This window comes from Mercurialis annua, linkage group LG6 (assembly GCF_937616625.2).
Source record: "Mercurialis annua linkage group LG6, ddMerAnnu1.2, whole genome shotgun sequence".
Taxonomy (NCBI): domain Eukaryota; kingdom Viridiplantae; phylum Streptophyta; class Magnoliopsida; order Malpighiales; family Euphorbiaceae; genus Mercurialis; species Mercurialis annua.
In genome coordinates this window covers 4,106,279-4,129,097 of record NC_065575.1, presented here as the reverse complement: position 1 = coordinate 4,129,097, position 22,819 = coordinate 4,106,279, and the positions used below count along the sequence as shown (strand labels likewise).

Here is a 22,819-nt window from a genome sequence, read left to right as displayed (position 1 = left end):
ATAAATTATATTTTTATTTAATTTTTTAAGTATAACTATTTAGGAATGTCTAATTTAAAAATGAATGTTTAACTATTTTATGAATTTTTAAATTGTATGAATTATTTATTGTATTTTAACTCTATTAACTTCTAATTTGTAGAATTTATTATTAATTGAATATCTTTATGAGTTATTATATCAATTTATGTAGATTATGTGTTTTTTTAATTATAAAATTGTCATTAACAGTATTTTTGAATTTTTCATTTATATAATTTTACTTTTGAAAAAGTTAGTATATCTAAAAAACTTATTGTTCAAGTCTTCAAGACCAATACATTAAAAGTATATTTGCACATTTTCCCATTTGAGAGCCAACAAATAATCAAATCCTCCGCGTCACAATTTTCTTCCCAAACTTTTTTTCTTCTCAAAATAATAAAATTATGAACTAATGTAATAATGACTACAGATTAATAAATGATAAATTAATAAATAAATAATTAAAACAACATAGGTGATGATCATCATCCGCTTAGCAAAGGAAGAAGTACAAACTAAGAAATGAAAAGAAAATAATGATAAGGCTTAAATCCGTTCTAAGTCCATGTACTTTGTGTATTTTATTTAATTAGTTCCCACTATTTAATTTTTGATATTATTGGTTCTACATATTTATTTTTTATTCTTTGACCCTTCAACCAAATGAGGGTGCATGATACAATATTAAGTTACATGTGTGAATCAAACAACGGTGAAAATTTAGTTACATGTCAATATTTTGTGAAGGAGGAGCAACATAAACAAAGCTCAATTAGTACCATTCAATTGATGTTATATGAAATTGTAAAATAAATTTTTTCAGTTATATATAAATAAATTAAAAGCTATATAGTCGATGTGCAAAGTATACATGAGTATAAATTTTGATAAAATAAGATAACATTACTTTCATAAATATTAATATTTTGCAAAATTACTTTTTTTTGCATCGAATGAATATCACTCAAAATGTTTGTAATTTCTATTTGTACTATTAAATGTTTCATATGCTGCTGTTAATACACATAACTAATTTTAGGCAAAATCACTTAAAAATAAATCAAGTTTTTTGATTATTTTATTCATATTCTAACCTTTAAAAAAATATTAAGTTTGGTATGATTTTGATAAATAATTAAAATAAATAAACTTTTTGACTTTTATTAGAAAATTATAAATAATTAACTACAGTAGAAAATTAATTATTAATATTATATCAAAATTGACTTTAGATTGAGATATAAATAAAATGAATTCAAATGTGAGATATTTTGAGTAATGAATCTTAAACCCTAAGTGAAGTGAACCTTATAAGAGCCATCAATAATTATAAGCCATAATTAGATAGTTGTAGCTTTTGTTTTTTGGATTCAAGATGATTGTAGCTATAGTTTTTAGATAACAATAATAAAATTAAATAAAACTATTAAAATCAAAATTAATCGTTAGGCACTAAATAGATAAAAATACGAAATATAAGGACTCATAATGGGTTTTGCCTAACATTAATAATTAATAATAGTGATCATCATCGTCTTCTTCTTCTTCGTCTCCTTAAAAATACTTATCACCATCATCACCACGCGCCCCGTTCCTTACACACACATTATTATAGACAAAGACATAAAAAAACACAAGAAATTTCTAGTAATTTCTCTCTTGTCCCTGTCTATCCGTCTCCGATTTAGAATTTCTTCCTAGGGTTTCAGAAATTGCATTTTTAGTTCTTCTCACCATTTTAATCGATGGATATATCACTTATTAATCTATTTTTTCTGAAATTATTCCTTCAAAATTAGGTTTTAGGTCTGTTTCATTTCGCAATTGATGTGAATTTGGACGATGATGGAGAACGGTGGCTATGAAGGCAAATTATTGGTGAATAAGATGTCCGGATTATCTTTGGGTGATTCAGCTGAAAATAGCAACAACGGAAGCACTTCCGGTGCTGCTGTTACGAACAATAACAATAACAATAATAATGATAGCTTGTTTCAGGTTATGAAAGCTGTAGAAGCTGCCGAGGCGACAATTCGACAACAGGTAATTTCGCCATTTTACGTTTAATTTAATGTCGTAGAAGCTGTTGTTAGGGATATGTTTGTGTTTATTGAATTAAAATATTGCATACTGCCACACTGAAACTGCCAAACTTATTTTATTAGATCAGTTGTATTTTGTGTTTTGATGTTAATTAATGTCTTTTCGGATTTGATTTTGCTGTTGGTGAATGTATCTACTTAGGTTATGCTTATATACTTGTTTGGAGTATTTCATTTTCAAGACATTGAATTGAATTGAACTTTTGGATAATCATGCCAGTTATGATTAGGAACTATCACTTTTCAAACACGATATTTGACTATATTAGGATTTAATTAATATTAGAGAACTTTGGTCCCAAAGATGGATGGGTATTTGTTGGGAAAATTCACTCTTATTGGTTGTTTAGAATTTGTTTTTCTTAATTTTGGCTTGTATAACTTACATAGTGCCTTGCTTGTGATATTTTCGTTTTGCATTATACTTTCTCAGGTAGAAGAGAACACCCGATTAAGGACTGAACTACAGAGGAAAGTTCAGGAACTTGAAAAATATGTACGTATTTGTTTTTATTAATTTTCCGTCCAATTCTCTATTTGCCGACTGAAAGTATAGCCTTGTTACACTGGTATATGATTTATGCAGTATTTTTTCTACACTTTTCTTCAGAGAGAGTTGTTATCAACTGCATTTAGTTTTGCTGCTTAAGCATGTTGTTATGCTTTCAAGATACTTGGCATGCAAAAATGAATTACTTTTAAACAGGTTAATGCACATGTTTAGTATAGAGTTTTACCCAACAACTTGTAGATGAATTGATTATTTAACATATCATAACCTTTAAAATCGAAAGGCCTAGAGTTTGATGCTCGACAACTCTCATTTAGTTAATTAACTGTTTGAGCTCAAGATAAGGAGTATGTGTTTGTTAGGCTTCAAACTCAATGAGTATTTACATGTAGGGGTATATATAAAAGATAGTAAAATTATAATTGGAGTTTCACCTAACAGTTAAAGTTTTTAGATGAATTGATTATTTAATAGATACCATGACTTTAATCTAAACGAAGGCATATAGACTTACTTGGAGTTGGACTTGATACATAATTTGTGAAGAAAAACATAAACATCTAGAGCCAAATTATGCTTAAATGTTTTCCACTTTAATTTTAGAGTATGATTATTGGTCGAATATGCAATCAATCTTAAGGCTTCACTCTAGAGCTAATAATATTAATTTCAGACGTTCAATTGTGATTTGGTTCTTTTTCAATTTTATATTTATTTGTTTAGGGTTTGGATTTGTAGTGACTGGGACTGGGTTTGGGGATGGGGTGGTGAATTATTGGTGGCAGTGGTATCTAATTTGGGAGTACTGATGTATCTAAAGTTAAAATATTTGCAAGTGATAAAACGAAAATATGAAAAAGAAATCAACACAATAGGTCCTGATATCCAATTATTCAACTGTTACTAGATTTTGACAGATATGCCTTTTGCTACATTAAGAACCTTTGCTTAGGAGCTAATGACTTTTAGCTGCCATACCGGAGGTTTCACCATTCTTGTTATTTACAGCTATGTCCTTTTACGATGTGTATGTCCAATGGATTTAAGTAGTAATCTTCATGAAACAGTTGTTCCTCGTTCGTGAATGTTTTCATACTATCATTGATTTTGTCATTTAGCAGAAAATAGATGGATCAGAGGACCAAAGATCTCATCCTCCGAATGAGCGGGGTCGTGGTCCTTACAAAGTTCGTCAATCAGCTTCTTCTGTTGGTGACCTTGAAGATAAAGTTACAAGCATCAGCACTACTGCTGCTGTAGATCCACCCAGTTCACTCGTTCTCCACCAAGATTCGAGGTATAATAATGAGGATCCTTCCATAAAGAGTCGCATGGAAAGCCACTCTATCAGCAGCAAGATAAACGGGACATTGAAGGTACTTCCTGGATCACAGACACCTGTAGATACTGCCGGTTTCTCTCAGTTCTCTTCACCATCTACAACATCGCTCTCTCCAAGGAGGTAATTTGCAATTAATAAGTTGTTCTAGTGAAGGACGCGCACGATTTTATGTAATTTTGCATGTTTCTCCTAGGTATCATAGTGAAGGAGATGATTCACAACTCAATTTGTCTGGACATGGGCTAATGCAAATGGCTGAAGTAAATAACTCGAGTGGCCTTTGGAAACAGGTATTTCCTTCTTAAGGGCCTCTTTATGTGTATGTATTACATATATAAATTGGTGCACATATGCATCTATTGCAAGTGTATTCCACTTCATGAACTGTACTTGCACTTCTACAGGATTTTAGTCTCAAGATTAGGGATCATGAAGAAGAGATTTTGCAGTTACGGAAACATCTTGCTGACTATTCTGTGAAGGTGGAGCAACACAAACAAAACTCGATTAGTTTTAAGATATATATGTTTACCTTTTTGTTTGTATGTAGTTTATGTAAAGCTATGCCAATTGAAGAGCCTGATATGGAACCTTTGTTGATAGGAATCACAAATACGCAACGAAAAATCTGTCCTCGAAAAGCGCATTGCTTATATGCGTCTGGTAGGCAGGAATTTTTTTTCTGTTCATACTTTTAAAGCCTTTACTCTTCCTTTCTTCTTGTTCCTTTCCTAGTTTTTTAACCCATCGAACTTCTTGCTACAGGCCTTTGATCAGCAGCAGCAGGACCTTGTAGATGCTGCATCAAAAGCGCTCTCATATAGACAAGACATAATTGAAGAAAATATTCGTTTGACATATGAATTGCAGGTTTGTGTTGATATTGTTGGTGGGCTTATTTCACTATGCGTACTGGAAATTCTGCTGCCTAATTTTTAGAATTGGAGGCCCACTTTAATGTGGAGGAATTAAACATCTAATTATTAACGCCTGAGACTGCAGTAGTCGATTTCTACCTTCATAAAAAAACAATTTTTATTTATAAGGCTGTGTTTGGTAAAGAGGCTAAAAGCAAAGGTTGAGAGTGACAGTTATAATGTTTGATAATGATATTTTAAGTACTTATTAATAAATGAGTAGAAATGTGATACATCAATAATTAATTAGATGACTATAAATATTGTGTAATGTGTTGGTAATTATAAATATGTTGAGCTATATAATTGAAAGCTAGAAGGATTATCAATAGTAGAAGAGGTACTTCAACTAACATAGGAGTCTTAAAAAATATAGTTTCATCACTTTCATGTCATTTCTGCCCCTTCCGTTAATTTAGTAGTGGAAGAAAAAGAAAAGAGGGAGAGAGAGAGGCCATCTGAACTTTTTCTTTCTTCCATTTGTTACCAAATTAGTGATTGAGTGCATAATAATTTATGGGATACTCTTTTTCCCTTTCTTCAACAAATGCACCTTAAAAATGGGGTTTTGCCAAGTGTAAAGTAATGTCTACTCAATGGAACTAGCCACCAAAGCAATTCTGTTCTCTCTGCTTAACCATTTCTCAACAAAAAACTGCTTTTATCAGGAAGCATCTTTTATGGGCCATCTTTTGTAAAATCATGCCATAGATGGAACTATGAGTTCATTTTCTTGAATTAAGCTGCTAATTATATGCTAATTATGTTCCATTCTCTTTTGAGCCATATTTTAATTATCCCTTAAATCATTCCAGATGGGAATTTGAAATCTATCTTTTGTTATCTCAGGCTGCGCAGCAAGAAAGATCAACATTTGTGTCATCTTTGCTGCCTCTTCTTGCCGAGTATTCTTTGCAGCCACCAGTTCCAGACGCTCAGTCGATTGTTAGCAATGTTAGGGTCAGTATATTGTTTTTCATGTTATATTCTGGCATACTATTTGCTTCTGTGTTCATAAATTTTGTCTTGTTGGTATGTAATCAACTGACTGTTAGCACTTGCAGTTTGCGAGTTAGTATGTGCTTATATTGTTGAAATGAATATTGTTTAGATACAATCTGTTCCCACGTCATTTGTATGTTTCTTTATAAATGTTTTTTACTTAAATCTTGTACCTTCTTTTATTTAAGATAATATTCCAGCAAAGTTGGGCTTGGCATAGTCCGATATTGGCTGAAGCCTTTGAATGGCTTACCTTCAGTAGGCCAAGACTGGCTCAATTCTAAAGCCCTTTACTTAGTCTTAGCTGTAGCTCTAATATTGCATTAAAAATCAGACGATTGTGTCTAAAATTATGTTAGGAACTACGTCCATTCTTAACGTTGTGATATGCATGTATCCACATGTATGTGCCTAACTTTTTGGTACTGCTATGGTGTTCATATCAAAAGTCCACAATCTTGTGAACTGAGGGTTGAAAAAGAAACTGGTTTGGCTCTTAGGGTAATGTTTCAGTTTTAGTTCAATGGACGTGAAGACATTTTATGCATTTGCTTTTTTATTTATGAAGTTGTTAGGGATGCTCATTTTTTAGACAGTCTGCTTTGATTTTAGTGCTCATTTGGTTTTGAGTTTGTACTACAAAATTGCTTTTAGATTTTGTAACCATTTAACAAAAGCTTATAATTGGGGATTTTAGATTTGTACTTTTAAAACATAGATTTGAAAGAGTGTGTTTTTATGCTTTGGCAAATCTATCAAAATTCCGAATAGACTCCTAGCGGGTGGTTTGGAGTTTGGGATTTGGACACTTGTCTTCCTTTTGCTAGTGAGGTTGGACATTATTATTTTGTACTTCTTGTCTACTTAGATCTACTGTTTCAGGCTTCAATTTTTTTAAAATGTAACTCGCTTTTGACTTATTTAGTGAGTGAGTTTTATTTGTAGGCAAGGACATTGGGAGTGCACAAACATTTTCAAATTCTCTGTAAGTGTGCATGGAGTTTATTTTGCGAATGATGAAGTGCCCCCATGTGCTTCTCATATAGTGTCCTGTGTTTTTGTGCATTTAATATCTTTGTTGAGTTCCTTGCGAGCCCTTTTCCCTCACCATTTATAGATGTATATTCACATTATGCTCCCTTTAGTTATGACATTGACAATTATTTTGATTCGGTCAATGAAATTTGAGAAACTGCTGTTCCAGTCCTGTTAAAGGCACATTTTTAGCCTTGTGGTTCTCCTAAGGATGAATGTTTGATACTGGCCAGACTTCGAAGGCAAGCTGCCTATGAGTAAGCTTGTGGAAGCTCATAAAATTTGTATGGAAAAACAACGATAAGGTAGAATTGTCTAAAAAATTACACTAAAAGGGGTCCAAGGCAATCACACCTAAGGGATTTGGTGAATTGAATTAGCACAATTTGAAATAGCAAACTTGCTATCATTTTATTTATCCTTTAAAGACAAAATAAAAGAATTCAAGCCCCACAAATTTATATATACTAAAGCAATCCTAACTTTGATCTATTTTATATCCTAAATTTGCTAGAATCAGAAATCCAAAACTAAAAGCATAAACTAACTGATAATCGAATAGGAAAAGATTTAAAATAGTTTCATTTTAGCTGAAAAACTCTTAATTCCGTAATTAAAAATTGAATTCCTATTTTCATAATTTTAATCCTGCATCAATTTTCGATGGCAATTTGGGATAGTCTTTTTAGACAAAATGGGAAGTATTGAACATGTTCATATTCTCAAGAGGCTTTCCTTGGTTCACATGGAGAGAGTTTCTCTCTAGGATTATTCCGTTTTACATTGCTTTCATTTTTTTTTTGATTTTCTTTTTGTAATTTTTGAGGCGAGTTTTATGGAATATGGAGCATTTGGATGAACATGAGTTTAAACATATTCAAAAATCAGATTTGAAATTGCTGTGGAACTAGATTGTTTCTTTATGTTCTTTATAGGCTTATGCTTCAAAAGCTTTCAGGGGGGAATTAATCTTCGCTTGATTTAGAGTGTTACTTTACTCTTCCTGATGATTTTTAGCTGCTTTTGGCCTTTATAGGACGATGTTTTGTCCTTCATAATTTGTTTTTTTCTGTAACCAAATTGCAATAATCGCAGAGAATGGACTTTTAAAATTGGTATGGGGCTCCAACTAGCTTGACATGAAGGATTAGTTGAATTGAATGAAGTTTAAACAAACTGCGATTTTTTTTTTTAAATTCCTTGTGCTTACTCGGAGGAGATTATAATAGGCGAGTGTAATGGTACATTGAGAAACAGAACATTGTTGCTCTCTCTCTCTCTCTCTTTCTAATCCCCTCAGTACCTCACCCAACTTCGAGCATAACTTTTTTTTCCTTTGCCTTCCAACCCTGAACTTCATCTTTGGGGATTTAGCTAGATGTGAGATTGAAACTGACGTTGACTTGTGTCAACTGCAACTTTAATGCAAACTCTTTGGCGAGAGACTTAATGCATGCCGGACTTCATTTGAGATAACTATGTAATTAAAATGCGGAGAACATCTGCATTCAAGCTGTTTTTTCCGTGGAATTCATTCGGTCAACCTCATATTAAACATATTTTTTTGATGCTTTATATTTTTTGCCTTTTGAATCCTGCTTTTTTTTAAGCATCATTATGGATGTTTAGAGTTGCTTGTTGTAAGATGGCTGTTGTGTTCAATATGTATCTTGCATTTTCTATGATATGTTTTTTTTATCTGTTTGCTTGAATATGCTATCAGAAATGGCATAGCAGTTCATTTGGCTGGGATATTGCCTCACATGTTGTGAGCAATGTTTGGTTGCATTTGTTTTCTTCTAATTTATAAGCACATGGCATTGACTGCTGAATTTTCCTTTATTACTGATTTGCAAATTTTATTATTAGAATGGTGATGCTTATGGTTGCAAATTTTAAGCATGTTGCTGCTCTGTTCCACAAAACTGAAGCTCTGTGTCCAAGCAAATATTATCATTTTTCAGTCTAGTCCAACATTGAGATTTTTCTGTCTTTATTGATTCAGAACCCAAAAAAAATTAAATATTATTGCATTATCCTTCTACAAATTCACAAGGACTATAAAATAATGCGAGTGACCGTAATTCTAGAACAAAATCCCATATCCCTTTCAAGAGCATTGATCCCTTCAATATAGGGTCTAGACTTTTGATGAGAATTAATTAGCAGAATGTTCGCGTGCAACCACAGGTTATTCTTAGGCTTAGTTTTTCTGTTTATAGGTTATGTAATCTGGGAATGTAATTGGTGATTGAGGGACATGCGTGGAACTTCACAAGTTTTCGGTGGGATTTTCTTCTTGAGAAAATGTGAATACCTTGTCAATGGCGTCATCATGCTTTTCATTTTCATTTGGTTCCTTATCATTTGGGCCTTGGCCTGTTTGGGACCACATTACGAGTGTTGAGAGATCACAATGTTATCATGGAGTGATTCTCTGGTCGAGCTACGCTCTTGTTGCTAAGTTGGACCTGCTCGAGATAAAATGTGGAGAAAAATATTTAAATTAGAGATCATTATGGTTAAGCATATTCAAATGTGTAATTTCAATTTTTTTCTTTGTCTTTTCTGTTATAAAATGTTTGTCTCTTTAATGCTGAGGTCTTCTGGTGCAGGTTCTATTCAGACATCTCCAAGAGAAGCTCCTTCAAACTGAGGTATGCCATGCCCTTTTGAGGTTGCCACTTAATTTTTCATGCTTGTCCATCTATTTTGTAGCTAAGTTTATTTTTGTTTTACTAATTTAAAGTATTATGTTGCATTGCTTGTCAATTCCGTAGTCTGCTGATTATCGTGTTTACCATATTGCAGTCTAAACTCAAGGAATCCCAGTATCAATTGGCGCCTTGGCGTTCAGATGTGAATCAATCAAATGCTGCGTCTCAGTCACCTTCTCATTCCACTGGTGTAGAATTGGTAATTTTGGCATGCCTTGTCTTCCTTTTTTCCTATGCAGTATGCACTACGGCAGTTCTCTTTACTTTTTGTTATTTTTTCGCCAGAACAAAAATGGACTTGAATTGGTGTCACAGCCAACGTATGCCCATGGAAATATTCCAATGGCTTCTCCTGACACGCAGACAACTGAATGGGATTTACTGAGTCATCATCAGAGGCGTATGGGTAGTGCTAGTGCAAATAATATGGAAGCAGATGATGTGGGGAGACATTCACCTCTTGCAAGCAGGTGAGCCTGGTCAAATGGAGACTGCTTCTGAATGTTCAAATTACAACCATCTTCATTTGTTGGTGGGTTCTGTTTTCATAAATTCTTATGTTGGTCATATCGTATATGCATGATCATGATTAATTTGTCTAAAAGTGTCAAGTTAGTTTATGATGCATAACTGTTTTGAATCTGAAATATCAAAATAACTATCTAAGCTTACCTTCCAATTAAGATGTAGAATTCTTGTTGCTATCGGTTTCTTGATTCATATTGAATTTGAACCATTTTATAAGACAACCAATCTAATTTTCACCAAGGACTAAAATGTTTTTCTTTTTTCAGTAATTAAGGGTATGAAAAAAATATAGAAAGATTTACCTGAGGTGTTGCGTCTCTGAAATTGAGTATTTATCTTCTTTCATGGAGAATTAGGAAGGGCATCACGAGTTATGAGGACTGACGTTTAATCTGAGTTGTAGGTGCAAACTCATAGGTAGATTTTATTAGCTTGTGCGTGATACTTGTTATTGGGTGTATTCTTGAAAACTGGCTGCCATAAAATTACTGCACTAGGGCTGATAAGGATTTGATACTATTGGATTTTTTTGGAGATTTTACATAATTTCTGAAATTTAATGCACATGGAAAGGTTAGATTTGAGTTATCTAGCAGCCTAGGTAGATGCTGTGTGAGCTGATAAAAGATTAGATCATATGGATGAGGAAGTTTGGACTGCTAGACTAATTATAGTGAGAAGATGAGTTAAATGCTTGGCGACTATATTGCTAGGACAGGTTGCACGCTATTTTCTTGTGGAAGAAACATAAAACCATTATCTGGTGTTTGTTTGAGGTGTTCAATTACTGAAGGAAAAGTAAGGAACGTGTGGACCTTCAAGGCAGTGATCAAAAACCAGACTGGACTAGCTGGTTGAACCGGGAACCAGCCAGCTTTCCCGTCCAACTGACCCTATAACCTAGAAATCTGGTCCAACTTGGCGGTTGAACCGGTTGGACCATTAATCATGTCGATAATTATTTATATATAACGTACTCAACCTGGTCATACCAGCGGTTGAGCCGGTTGAACTGGCACATCTTAATAACTGCTTCGAGGTTCAACCATATCCAGGAAAGATGGAGTCGGTGGGATGATTTTCCTGCTCCTTTATTTCATAATCTTTTTTCATACTTCTCAGCTCCTTTTCGTTTTAATTAGTCAACCATGTGGTATAAGCTGGATTGGTGGCGGTGGTCTGTAAAATTGGATTGCTGGTTCATCCAGAAGGCATAAATTTGAAGGAAAAATATGTGTGGAGTTGCCTCTCGACCCATCTTAGTGGAATGGTGGGCTAAGGCTCTATGAATATGGGTCCTTTTAGAAATTTAAATGGTAGTTTGGCCTCTGTAACATTTTATCGTTTATGTTTGATCTATGGTTCTATGTTACTGAGCATTTGAAATAGTTGTTGAAATTTTTGGACCTTGATCTGATAGAAGTTTCTTAAATTATGATAAGTGGTTTTGTATATGTTTGAGGAAGGAATGATTATGGTGGCTTAATGAGGCTTTTAAAGGTGGAGGAAATTCATCAAAAAAAAAAGGTGGAGGAAAGGGGGACGGGGTTGTGGTCTCAGCCATCTTAGGGCTTAGACATCGGGCAATATTTTCAGACATTGTAGATATTTGTGTACTCATTTCTAGTGAGGGGTTCAAAGTTAAGATTTTAGTTGCGAAGTGCAGCTGAAATCTCTGTGGTGACGGTTGTTTGCAACGATGCTAAAGTGAGAATACATACATGAACAAAAAAGAATTAAATCTGGAAAGTATTTCAAGTGATTTTCTGTCTTGCTACCGCATTACAGCAAATAAGCCATTATCTGAGAAAATGCTTTTGAGAATCAAGTTAATTTAAAGTGGAACAAATGGATCTTTCAAACAAATTATCCTTGTTACTGTTGATAGTCTTCCATAGGCTGACAAGTAAATCCATGGAATACAGTGGAAAGAACGTTTAAACTCAATTTCAGCTGTAAGCACTGCAAAGCTGCCCCTCAATGGCGGAACAAGTTACATGATCTCAACCAAAGCAAATATTTATGTGGGAGCGATGTAATTTACTATAAGGTGATTGATTATCATGGATTGCTCAGTGGCTGACTCTATGTTGATATTAGTGTTAAGCTTTTACCTGTACATCAAAAGGCAATAATGTTATTTCTTTATTGTTTTTTCTCTTTTCCTAGAAGTGCTGTGTAGAAATAATGTCATTGCTTATGAGTCTTTGCAATTGTCATTTTAAGGCAGAACAAATAGATGACTGTGCATTATGTAAAACTAGTGTCCATGTTGTTCTTACATGTTCTATGATTTTCAAGACAATCTTGGAGATAGCAGCTATTTCGGCTAACCTATAGTTTTGGTGTTTGTAATAGTCATTGTTAAAATTTCCAAGCAGAGTAAGCTGTGAATGTCTAGAAATTGTGTAGTATAACTTTAAGTGAATGATTTATTTTCATATTTTTTTGTCTTCTACCTGTCATCATGATCCCATATGTTGCTGTTTTCCAGGAACCCTGTGGTTCATGATGCACCGGGACAGTTTGCAGGTTCCGGGGCTGATGCACATGTACATTATGGCGAAGAAACCTCTAGTAAACAAGTCAAATTCCGTGACCCTGTTAGCAACAATGAAATCGATGATCTGGATGGAGATGGACAACAAAATGAGAGAGAACCTTCTGCTAACTGGGGAATCACTCCCCTTGATGATACTAGCTCTTCTTATACACCTTACCTACCGCCTGTTCTTGAAGAAACACCTTCTTCCTTTTCAGAGGGTGAGTTAAAACTTGGCAATCGTTCCATTTTGTGCCTCTGTTTTTGTTAAAGCAATAATCTGGGATAGTCCAAATTGGATTTATTTTCGTTTCCAGGGGAGGATCCATTGCCAGCAATTCAGGATCTGCAAATATCAGGCGAAGCATTTCCTGGACGAGAACTCAAGGCATGTGGGTACTCTATCCATGGAACAACCAGTTGTAATTTTGAGGTTTGTTTCAACTTACTTCTGTCTCATTCATCAGCCTTTTTGGTTGAAATTTGGAGTGCCTGGAACATGTCTGGCTGCATTAACCATGTATTGTTATTTACATTATTTCGTTCTTTGTTTCTCTATTAGTGGGTACGGCATTTGGAAGATGGATCTGTTGAATATATTGATGGTGATTTTTGGCTTCTCTTTTCTACTTTTTTTTCTTTTTTTTTTCACATTCCTAAGAACTGTTTTCAAGAAAAGAAGAATGTGGTGATTACAGGGGCAAAACAACCAAATTATCTTGTCACTGCTGATGATGTTAATACTCACCTTGCTATAGAAGTCCAGCCTCTAGATGACAGGAAGCGCAAGGTATTAATCTCGCCTATGGATTAGTAGCTCATGTAATTACTGTTTCATAGTCCATTGTATGCATTTTTCTTCTCCATTGTTCCTTTTGTGCTTCCATGTTCTTGTAGAAAATCATCAATCTACACTGTTGTTGCATTGAGCAATTGTTTTTTTTCCCTTACAACTTGCAAAGTTAAAACATCATTGCAATATTCATGATTATCTGCACATGCTGATCGGAATACCATCTAATATACATAGGTTGCAAGTATGATATTAATTTCTTGATGTTGAGTTGAGCTATGTCAATGAATCAACATCATAATGCTGTATGCTCTGTACTTAGTTAGGAATGTGGTCTTGTCCCGTTGGATAAATTGGATAGGTGTGACACATGAAATTAATATGTACATCAAAAGTGTTTAACTTAGAAGAGGACTTATATAGCAGTATATGTTATAGTGTGAATTTTAATAGCAGTGTTTCTTCTTTTTCAAATTTGTCCAGGGAGAGCTTGTAAAGGTGTTTGCAAATGAGCACAGAAAAATAGTTTGTGGTGAGTAATTTTGTTGTTACTTTTATATGAATTGCTACATCTGTTCTGAACAAAAAATTTCATATCTATACTGCCAATGTGTTTGATGATGACTTTCAGAATATCGTCTGGATAACAGTTATAGCAGCCTCCTCCTTACCTTCTCCTTTCTAATAGGTCTAATTTTGAGTTAAAAAAATTGTAATAAAATGTGAACTTGGTCATCAAATCATTCTTTACTAAAGTTACTGCTATTTGTTTGGGCTGTTTCTTAGTATCTGGCATGTCAGTTGTAATAGCCCCTTATTGACCTTAGTTCTTCTTTCTAACATGTGGACAATTTCTTTTCTTTTCTTTTTATTTTCAATGTGAAATGTGAAGAATCTTGTAGTTGTTTCCATGATCATTGATGGTTTTTGGGTGTACACTACTCCATAACTCAGGAAAGAAAGTTTCTGACATTTGTTACAATTATGCATGTTACATTAAATGATCAGCTCTAAGCGGATCACAGGGCGTAAATGAATGACTTGCCATCTTTCTCTCCCTCTCCTCCCCCCGCGCATACACAGACACTCTTCAATTTAGTATTTTGGAATTTTCAGCTCTGCACTTTAATGTTTCCCTCATTTTTACTGCTTGAAGGATTAATTTTTTGCTTTAGAGGTAAAGTGTTGAAACTTTGTTGTCTTTGTTGACAGATCCTGAAATGCAGACCCATATTGAGAGAACTCTTTATAGTGGTCATATTTCGTATAGAGTATCCTTATCGGTATGACCTCTTGGCAGAGAATTGTTCTAGTGTATATATATATTTACCTTTTCCTTTCTATTTCCTTGTGATATTCTTTTCTACTAGTGATCTCATTTTATTATTTTTAGTTCCAAGAAGTAGCATATTTAGTATTACTTGTCCATTTTATGTTACAGTCCGGATATATTAGCATATGGGAACCAGCTACTTTAACAATTAAGCGAGACGGTTACAGTATCAAGTGCAGTGGATCCAGTGGTGTTGTAGCCAATGAGAAGTTTTCTCCAAACACAATTGTATGTTCCTTGTTTATTCTCTTTCTGTTGAATTTTCAGGGACTTCTTCAATCATGGTCGTTACTATTATGTTGTGTTCTAGAATGCTTTTGAAGTTCTTATTAGTCTTCAATGTTTATAAAGAATTATGTTTGGAGGTTTGATGTGGCTGGCAAAAAAAATTATTTACTCCACTTTATCTGTCTCGATAGACATGGTTTCCTTCAAAGCAAAAGAAAATGCTGCCTATTTGAGTACTTAATTTTGACTTATAATTCGCACTTCACAGCTGGATTTACGTGTAACTTGCCTTGTCAAATTTTCCCTAAAACTGGTTCTCTATTTTTGCTTGTCTAGAAGTTTAATTGAGTCTGCATATAACCATGTCCCGGTATGGAACATCTGACTGTTAGATCTCCATTCATCTGAAGGGGATATCTAATAACCTCGGAATTTGATTGGTTATTATGGTTCACCTTGTGCTGTATAAAATGAACATTTTTATGAAACAAATTCAGCACATGCAAGAAGAACCAATTAATAATCGAGTTCATATTTGGAAATAGTTAAAGTGACTTCCATTTATCATAAGTTGAGGGAGCATGGATGAGGATAATTGAGATATATTCACATAAGTATGAGGATGAAAAGTTTGGGAAACTAAATTGTCCAAGTTATTGTAGTGAGGAGGCAAGCACGGTGATTAAATTTTAGCATCTGTAATCCTTTTGGAAATGTAACCTTAGCCGCATAGAATGGAGAAAATGTAATTTGTGTTGCGAACTTTAAAAGTCGGAGCAATTGAAGAGTTCATTATTAGCTGCTTTCACTTAAAAGGAGTTTTGAGCATAGGAGATGGGAGGGATGACTAGTGTTAGATTAAAACAAAAACTTGAAGGTCTATGTACCTTGATACACACCTTTGTTTTCATTGAAAATGTGAAGAATGGGAGTTAAAGTAGTTATCATGGGAAAATTATTGGGGACTGGGGAGGAAAAAACTGTTAGAAAGGCAGCACAATTGTTTTTGTCTACATTGGAATTCTAATGAAATAAGACAGTGGAAGGCGGAGTTGCTTTCCACTTCAATTAAGAGTAATGTAGGCTGTTGAGTTGCTAGTATTACCCTTCTGATCTTCAACAGAAAGAAAAATCACTGTTTAAGTTAAATTTCTTCTTTTTCAGGCTTAATCACTGTTTAAGTTAAATTTCTTCTTTTTCAGGCTTACTCGCTCTTTCATTATTTGTCAATGCGAACATATTGTTCATTGATCCTTTTTCAGCAAAAGTGTAATGTTTATGGAAGAGGATCTGGTAAATTGTAGTGCTCGCATTCCAGAGTGGCTAAACAGAACATTTACCGTGTCAATACATGAAATGTAGTGCCTATTTTTTTTGCTATGCAGACAATGTGGTTATAATTTACGGTCCTATTTTTTGCCAGTTTATACATCCATATTATCATATGTTGCTGCTTGTCTGATTAATATATATTTTTTGTTTTCTTAAGGTTTCAATCCCATATGCACAGCCTACAGAACTTATCGTTACCAGTTCTAATAGTGTTCAGCATCTCTTACGTGCTGAAGATCACTCAATGGATATCAGCTGGTGAGTTTTGATGGTTTTTTTATTTATTGGAAGGTTAACTACTATCTAAAATCCTGTAAATAACTAGAATTCTCAACTGAAACTCCTTGATTATAATGGAATATGTGGGAACAGTGATTTGAAAGGGTTTAGGGTTTCAGAAAGATTGCTTAGTTTATCGCATTTTTTTAAAGGCCAAATGACTAAAAAGGACCAAACCTTTCATGAAAGTTTCATAAAAGTCCAAACCTTCAATTTTATCCAATTTGTCCTGAAATGCTGGATTTCGTTTCAATTATATCCAACTACGCGATTTTGCTTATGCGGCGCTGATGTGTAGCATGCCAATCAGCACCACATAGGCGCCACATTAGCAAAATCGCGTAGTTGAACATTATTGAAATGAAACTTATATATCAGGACTATACAGATAAAATTGAAAGGTTTGGACTTTTGTGGAACTTTCATGAAAGGTTTGGCCTTTTTTAGTCATTTGGACTTTTTTAAATGCCTATCTGCTTCTAGAGTGCTAATTTCTGATCTTTAAGTATTTTGTGTTAGGGTTTAATTATTCTTAAACTAATTTTTCCTTAATTTCTCTCATTTTTCAGTTCAAGAGACACCATTGTGATCACCTTGAGATTGTTTATCATAAGGGTAAATTGGTTTACTTTGCCTTTAGTATCTTTTTGCTTTTTTAGTTCAAATGACATGGATTTTGTTACCTTCAATTTTTTTACTACTTGCATTTGGAATAATTTTATTATGCTGCTTTTGGGAGGAGCATAAATTAGTTCTGTTCTTTCCCGCGTCCAACAATACAGATGGTAGGGTCCTTGTACGTGCTGCTTTTGACTCATGCAGCATAACAGTTAATATATGGCCAAACCCATATGGCACTTTATCATTTTTGTTTAGAAGGCCCCTCTCTCGAAAATGTTATTTTTCTGGTCCTTGTCATTTTGCGATTTTCATGCCCTTTTTGATGACTAGAGCAATAAAAAATTGTAAGTAGAGGGACCGGAAAAACACAGAAAAGGTCATGAAAATCGCGAAATGACAAGTAGTGAGACCGGGAAAGTAACATTTTCGAGGCAAGGACTTTCTGAACAAAATTGATAAAGTGCAGGGGCCTCTGTATGGGTTAAGCCTTAATATATAAGGGCTTGTATGATGCATCAGTGATAGAATCTTGTAGTTTCCGTTTTGAAATAGAAAAATCTTAGATTGCAGTGATGTGCTTTGGTGCAGTAAGGAAATTGCAGTTGGAATTGCAGATTATATGGTGTAGGATCCAAATATCCCTGCATTCATTTTTCTTGCAAGTATAACAGAAAGAGAGATTATTCGGTGTATGTCTATCCTATGTATGTCTAGTTACAAAGAAACCTGGGTTTGACAGGTTATGGAATTCCCCTCTTGAAGTCCTCTACGGTCCCTAACAGAGTTAAAGATGATATTTCTTTTGGATTACAGCGTATATTTGAAACTTATGGGGTTCTTTTTTGGGTAGTTTTGCAGTTTTCCTGTAAAATAGCGTCTTTTAACTATTTATGTTGCTTGAAATTACATTGATGTGCATTGCTATTTAAAATTTTATCTATAAAAGTAGCGTCTAAGATTTTGTTTGGCATTGCAGGCTATTGAAAGAAGGAAAGGAAAGAAAAAGAGTCTATTCTTTCACAAGTGAAGGACATTTTTTAAACGGTCCAGCTTGGGAATGTAGCATATATGTATTTGGTGTTGAAGGTACATCGAGTAGGTCATTTCGTCTGCGCGTGTATTGTATTAAGAATGCTTGTAATTTTTTGGGTGTTCCGTTTCATTGCGTGTAGTTATAGTCCATCTATAGTAAATTCGAAGTAGCTTATTCATATAGTTGAAGCTCATGAGTATAAAGCTTGAAGGTGGTTTTACAAAATTATTGCTTATTCAGATTTTAATTGCGAGAACGCCTTATCATGTTTTCCACAAGATATGGCAATTGGATAAAAATAAATGTCTTAAATAAAAGAATTGTTAGTTTTTAAAGAATCATAGTGGAAAATATATTGAAGCATAATTCAAGTTTCTAAAATATGACTTGTTTAAACTTAATATTGGTGGGAATACTACGTAGAGGAGCAACTGTCTCCTCTGTTGGTATTTTGAGGAAATATGATAAAATCCATATCAAAGATAATGTTAATAAAAATAATTTTATTTTTTTTGGTCAAGAACAACTTTGAAGTTATCTTCTATTGAAGAAGTCAATGACCTTAGTAGGGTCCATACTAATGATCTTATTTACAAATTCTTAATTCAATTGCTTGCTTTTTCAAGAATTTTGAAAATAATAGGCTAAATACATTCTGAAGCATTAATTCTTATTTCAGTTAATTTCTAGCAAACAATTTACATTTAAGTAATCCTTTAATTATCTATTTTGTACTCTAGTCTTTCTATGGATGAAGATTGGAGTGCGTAATCAAATGCGAGTGAGGTCATTAAATATTTAGGCTAAATTCACCTTGAAATCTTTGTATTAGTAGCTTTTATTTTACTTGGTCCTTAATAAATATTTTGCATTTAAATATTTCTTTGACTATTTATTTTGTACACATGTCTTTTTATGACGAAATTTAGTAGATGACATGAGGTGAATACTATTCACCAATCCATTTTTACACCCATAGTCTAACATATTAGTCACGTTGTCTAATTTAATTAACTTCTTAATACATCTAGTCTGTATATCTTAACGTATTGGTCGTGTCATGTCATGTTATCCATTTAAAATATGTGTCATGTTAGCCTTGAAAACAATTAGTTAAATGAGTTGTGTTTGTGTTAATCCTCATTGTAAACATAATAGATCAACATGACACAAACACGATCCACCAATTCTTTTTGACCTAGGTCCTAACTCTAATCTAAATATCCAAATTCATTTTTATCACTCATATTTTTGCCGGAAAAACATCCAAATCCGATTAAGTGAAATTATGCATCTCTATTGATGCCACATGATAGTATATGAAATATTTAACAGTGTTATAAACATTTGGTTACACGCTTCAAATTCCGTTTATAAAAAGATCAATGACGTACAAAATAAATAGTTAATGGTTTATTTAAATATAAAATATTTATTAAGGATCAAATGAAATATAAACTAATAGTATAAGGACTTGAGGATGCCTTTACCCTTAAATATTTTACGGCGCCACTCGGGTTTGGTTACACGTTTCAAACTACATTCATATAAGGATCACAGGTGTACAAAAATAAATAGTTAATGGACTATATAAATATAAAATATTTATTAAGGATAAAAAAATAGAAATTAATAATAAAAGGATTTCAAGATGGGTTTAACTAAAATAATATCATGTTCACTTCTAGCACCTCATCCATATGAACACTTAATAGTAATATTATACATCATTGAATGTGTGAAAATTTTAATTAATTAAATTATATTTTTGATATTATTTTAATAACGTATTATAATATTATTGACTCTGCAGTAAATAGAAACTATCTAAGTATTTTTCTTACTTCAACACTAGAAAACTTAATTGCCATTTGTAAGGTATAAAAAGAACAGCCAAGAAAGCTACTGCCTGTCCTAACTCCTAAGCCTAGGAGATTAAATAATTAATGGACTTGTCTAAAAAGAAGATTAATGAGATTACACTAACTGTAGCCATCACTTTGCGGCGATTACACAAAGAAAACAATTGTTGATCACTTGAAAATATCTTAATATTTGGAAAATCCATATAAAGGAATGAAAAAAGAATCATTTGTGCCCTTAAAATTTGCTTGAAGATTAAGTCAGCTTTTAACATTTGAAAAGATTTAAATATGCATCAAACGTTTTAAAAAGTGAACAATCAGACTTTCAACGTTTCATTTATGAATCAAAATCGAAGATGAAGCTTGTTCATCTTTTAATACGTAACCTTTACGAATGTTAGAAACTCACTTGATTCTGTAGATAAATTTTAGAGGCATAAATGATTTTTTTTTTTAAAAGTCTTGAAAAGTTGATTTTTTTTTATATGTATTTCTTATATATGACATTTCGAACAAAGGAGAACAGCATAGCTTAGATCCAATGTCTGTGCATTTTCCACGTGAAATTGCACCCCTTTGTAACTATTTTGGAATACAAGTTTCATTGGATCCTCGGCCATTCCAGTGCAAGTTTGGCAAAAATTACCAAAAAAAATATTCGTTTGATAATAGAAAAAGGGATGGCTTAATAAGAATAAAATATCAGTATGGATGAACCGTGAAACATTAAGTTGAGGTTTGATCGACTTTTCGGCACTTTCGATTCAGTTCTTATCCGTCTTTCCGAAGACATCTTAAATATAAAACAAACCCATAAATTTAAATTGAATTGTTTTGACAATTTAATTCATAACCTCCTAAAATTATTATTTTTTATCTATTTTTATTTCTAAGAGCGAATAAAAAATAACCTTAAATATATTTTTATTTTTTATCTAATAAACTTTGAAAATACAAAGTAATGTAATTAAATTTATTTTTAAAACTTATAGACTAAATTATCAAAATGTGTGAATTTTAATTTATATGAATTTGTATCAAAAATTCAAGAACCCAAAAGACCCTTTGTTTAAATAAAATAGGTCCATAAAAGCACATGAACTCAAAGGGCATAAAAGCTGTACCATAAGAATTTTTCAATTACAACACGAACTCCAAATTTTGGTGATATCGAACATAACCTATCAACTTTTTACAGTTACAAACACCGAGCAATGTTTTGATTGAAAAAAAAAATGATACCGAAGTCGGAACATTGTATATTCTGAGGTATTTTTCGATCAAAATTTGTTCGAACTTCTAGGTTATAAAAATTTAATAACCAAAAAACTAACTCATTCTGCAATTTGAAAGATCGTATATCAGATTATGAGCCTGCACATTTGTATACAATAAGCTTGTAGGTATTCACAATTCCTGGCAATACAAAAAAGATAAATAAAACAACCATACAACAAAGAGATTGATCAGATCAGACAATATAACCAATTAACACCTCATCTTCTTCAAAACCTTAATTCAACCCCGAAACTTTCCGAATTCAACCATCAATGCACTTAAAACCTCTACAAACCCACAACCAAATCCCGAACAAAACCACACAAATAACCAAATCCAATATCAAAACAATCCAAACATGCTTTCTCCATATCTGCTTCGCCTTCAGCTTATTTCCCTCACCGCCCCCAACTCCGCCCCGGACGCCCCCGAGATAATACCCGCCCCCGTTTTTCCGCATCGAAACCGAAAACTCCTCGTTCGCCAAAACACTCCCGCCATTCTCACTTATCTTACTATTATCAACCGATTTCGCATCTCCAACGCAACCTCCACACCCTAAAACCGGTCTTTTTTTCTTCTTCATGATCAATTTCGCGGGTTTCGAAAGCAACGGTCTAACCACTGATCTTTTTCCACCTGTCGAATCCATACTCGGGTTTCTAATCTCTTTAGGTACTTCCATTAAAGAATCAACCAAATCAGAATCGATCGACAAAATCTCCTGAAAAACAGGGTAAAACTCGTCCTGAAAACAATGATAGCTAAGCTCATGATTGTTTTTACTCGATTCAAGAAACAACTCGAAGGCGATCTTGACCCGGTTAAGGAACCATAGAGACTCGGATTTATCAAGATTTTCATGGAGAATTACGAAATAAGCAAATGGGTCGGTAATTAAAAAAGAATAGGTGGTTTTTCGGACGGTGTGGGAGAAATAAGAATGGTGAGATGGGGTTTTTTCTATGCATTTTTGAGCTATGAGTTCAATTCCAGATTCTTTTGAAGAGATGAATTGGGTGAGAACTGTGGATTTTTTTGCAATGCAAGCGTAAAGGATTAGATCTGGATTTGAAATCATTTGATTTTTTTGTTTTTCAAATCAAACAAAGAATTGAATCAGAAAAAATGGGTTCTGGCATTGATTGATTGGCGGATTGGATTTTGATTTTGAGTTTTGTTGGGTGAATTGAAATTCAAACAGATTTTGAATTTTTTTTGGAGAATTTTGAAATTTTCTTCCTTAGGGTTTGGAAGGGAAAGAAAAATTTGGAAGAAGAGAAAGGAAACGGAAGAATCTGAAGAATTCTTTGGAAAGAAACAGAAAAACGGCTGGC

At 33.4% G+C, this 22,819-nt stretch overlaps 2 protein-coding genes across 3 annotated transcripts; one reads left to right on the top strand and one right to left on the bottom strand.

Moving 5' to 3' along the window:
- Positions 1–1,564: 1,564 nt before the first annotated feature.
- Positions 1,565–18,564, top strand: LOC126686868 (uncharacterized). Of its 2 annotated transcripts, XM_050381143.2 has the most exons (22): positions 1,572–1,671; positions 1,824–2,067; positions 2,560–2,622; positions 3,756–4,099; positions 4,173–4,269; positions 4,384–4,461; positions 4,583–4,642; positions 4,745–4,849; positions 5,746–5,856; positions 9,549–9,590; positions 9,745–9,849; positions 9,936–10,120; positions 12,673–12,941; positions 13,038–13,153; positions 13,283–13,325; positions 13,419–13,510; positions 13,997–14,045; positions 14,726–14,796; positions 14,955–15,074; positions 16,564–16,664; positions 17,255–17,300; positions 18,283–18,564. In XM_050381143.2, the coding sequence occupies exons 2-22, from the start codon at positions 1,867–1,869 to the stop codon at positions 18,331–18,333; spliced, it is 2,349 nt and encodes a 782-aa protein (XP_050237100.1). In that variant the 5' UTR covers positions 1,572–1,671; positions 1,824–1,866; the 3' UTR covers positions 18,334–18,564. The 2 variants fall into 2 exon arrangements, with proteins under 2 accessions (XP_050237101.1, XP_050237100.1); XM_050381144.2 differs by having other exon boundaries at positions 1,565–2,067; positions 3,759–4,099.
- Positions 18,565–21,541: 2,977 nt separating this feature from the next.
- On the bottom strand, positions 21,542–22,819 carry LOC126685813 (phytolongin Phyl2.2). Its single transcript, XM_050379779.1, has one exon. The coding sequence runs from the start codon at positions 22,561–22,563 to the stop codon at positions 21,745–21,747; it is 819 nt and encodes a 272-aa protein (XP_050235736.1). The 5' UTR covers positions 22,564–22,819; the 3' UTR covers positions 21,542–21,744.

Bases quoted from the DNA above. Each gene is read 5' to 3' on its own strand.
- LOC126686868 (XM_050381143.2), top strand. From the start codon at position 1,867: ATGATGGAGAACGGTGGCTATGAAGGCAAATTATTGGTGAATAAGATG. The intron at 2,068-2,559 runs GTAATTTCGCCA...ATACTTTCTCAG, and splicing joins AGGCGACAATTCGACAACAG to GTAGAAGAGAACACCCGATT. The intron at 14,797-14,954 runs GTATGACCTCTT...TTTATGTTACAG, and splicing joins CGTATAGAGTATCCTTATCG to TCCGGATATATTAGCATATG.
- LOC126685813 (XM_050379779.1), bottom strand. From the start codon at position 22,563: ATGATTTCAAATCCAGATCTAATCCTTTACGCTTGCATTGCAAAAAAA.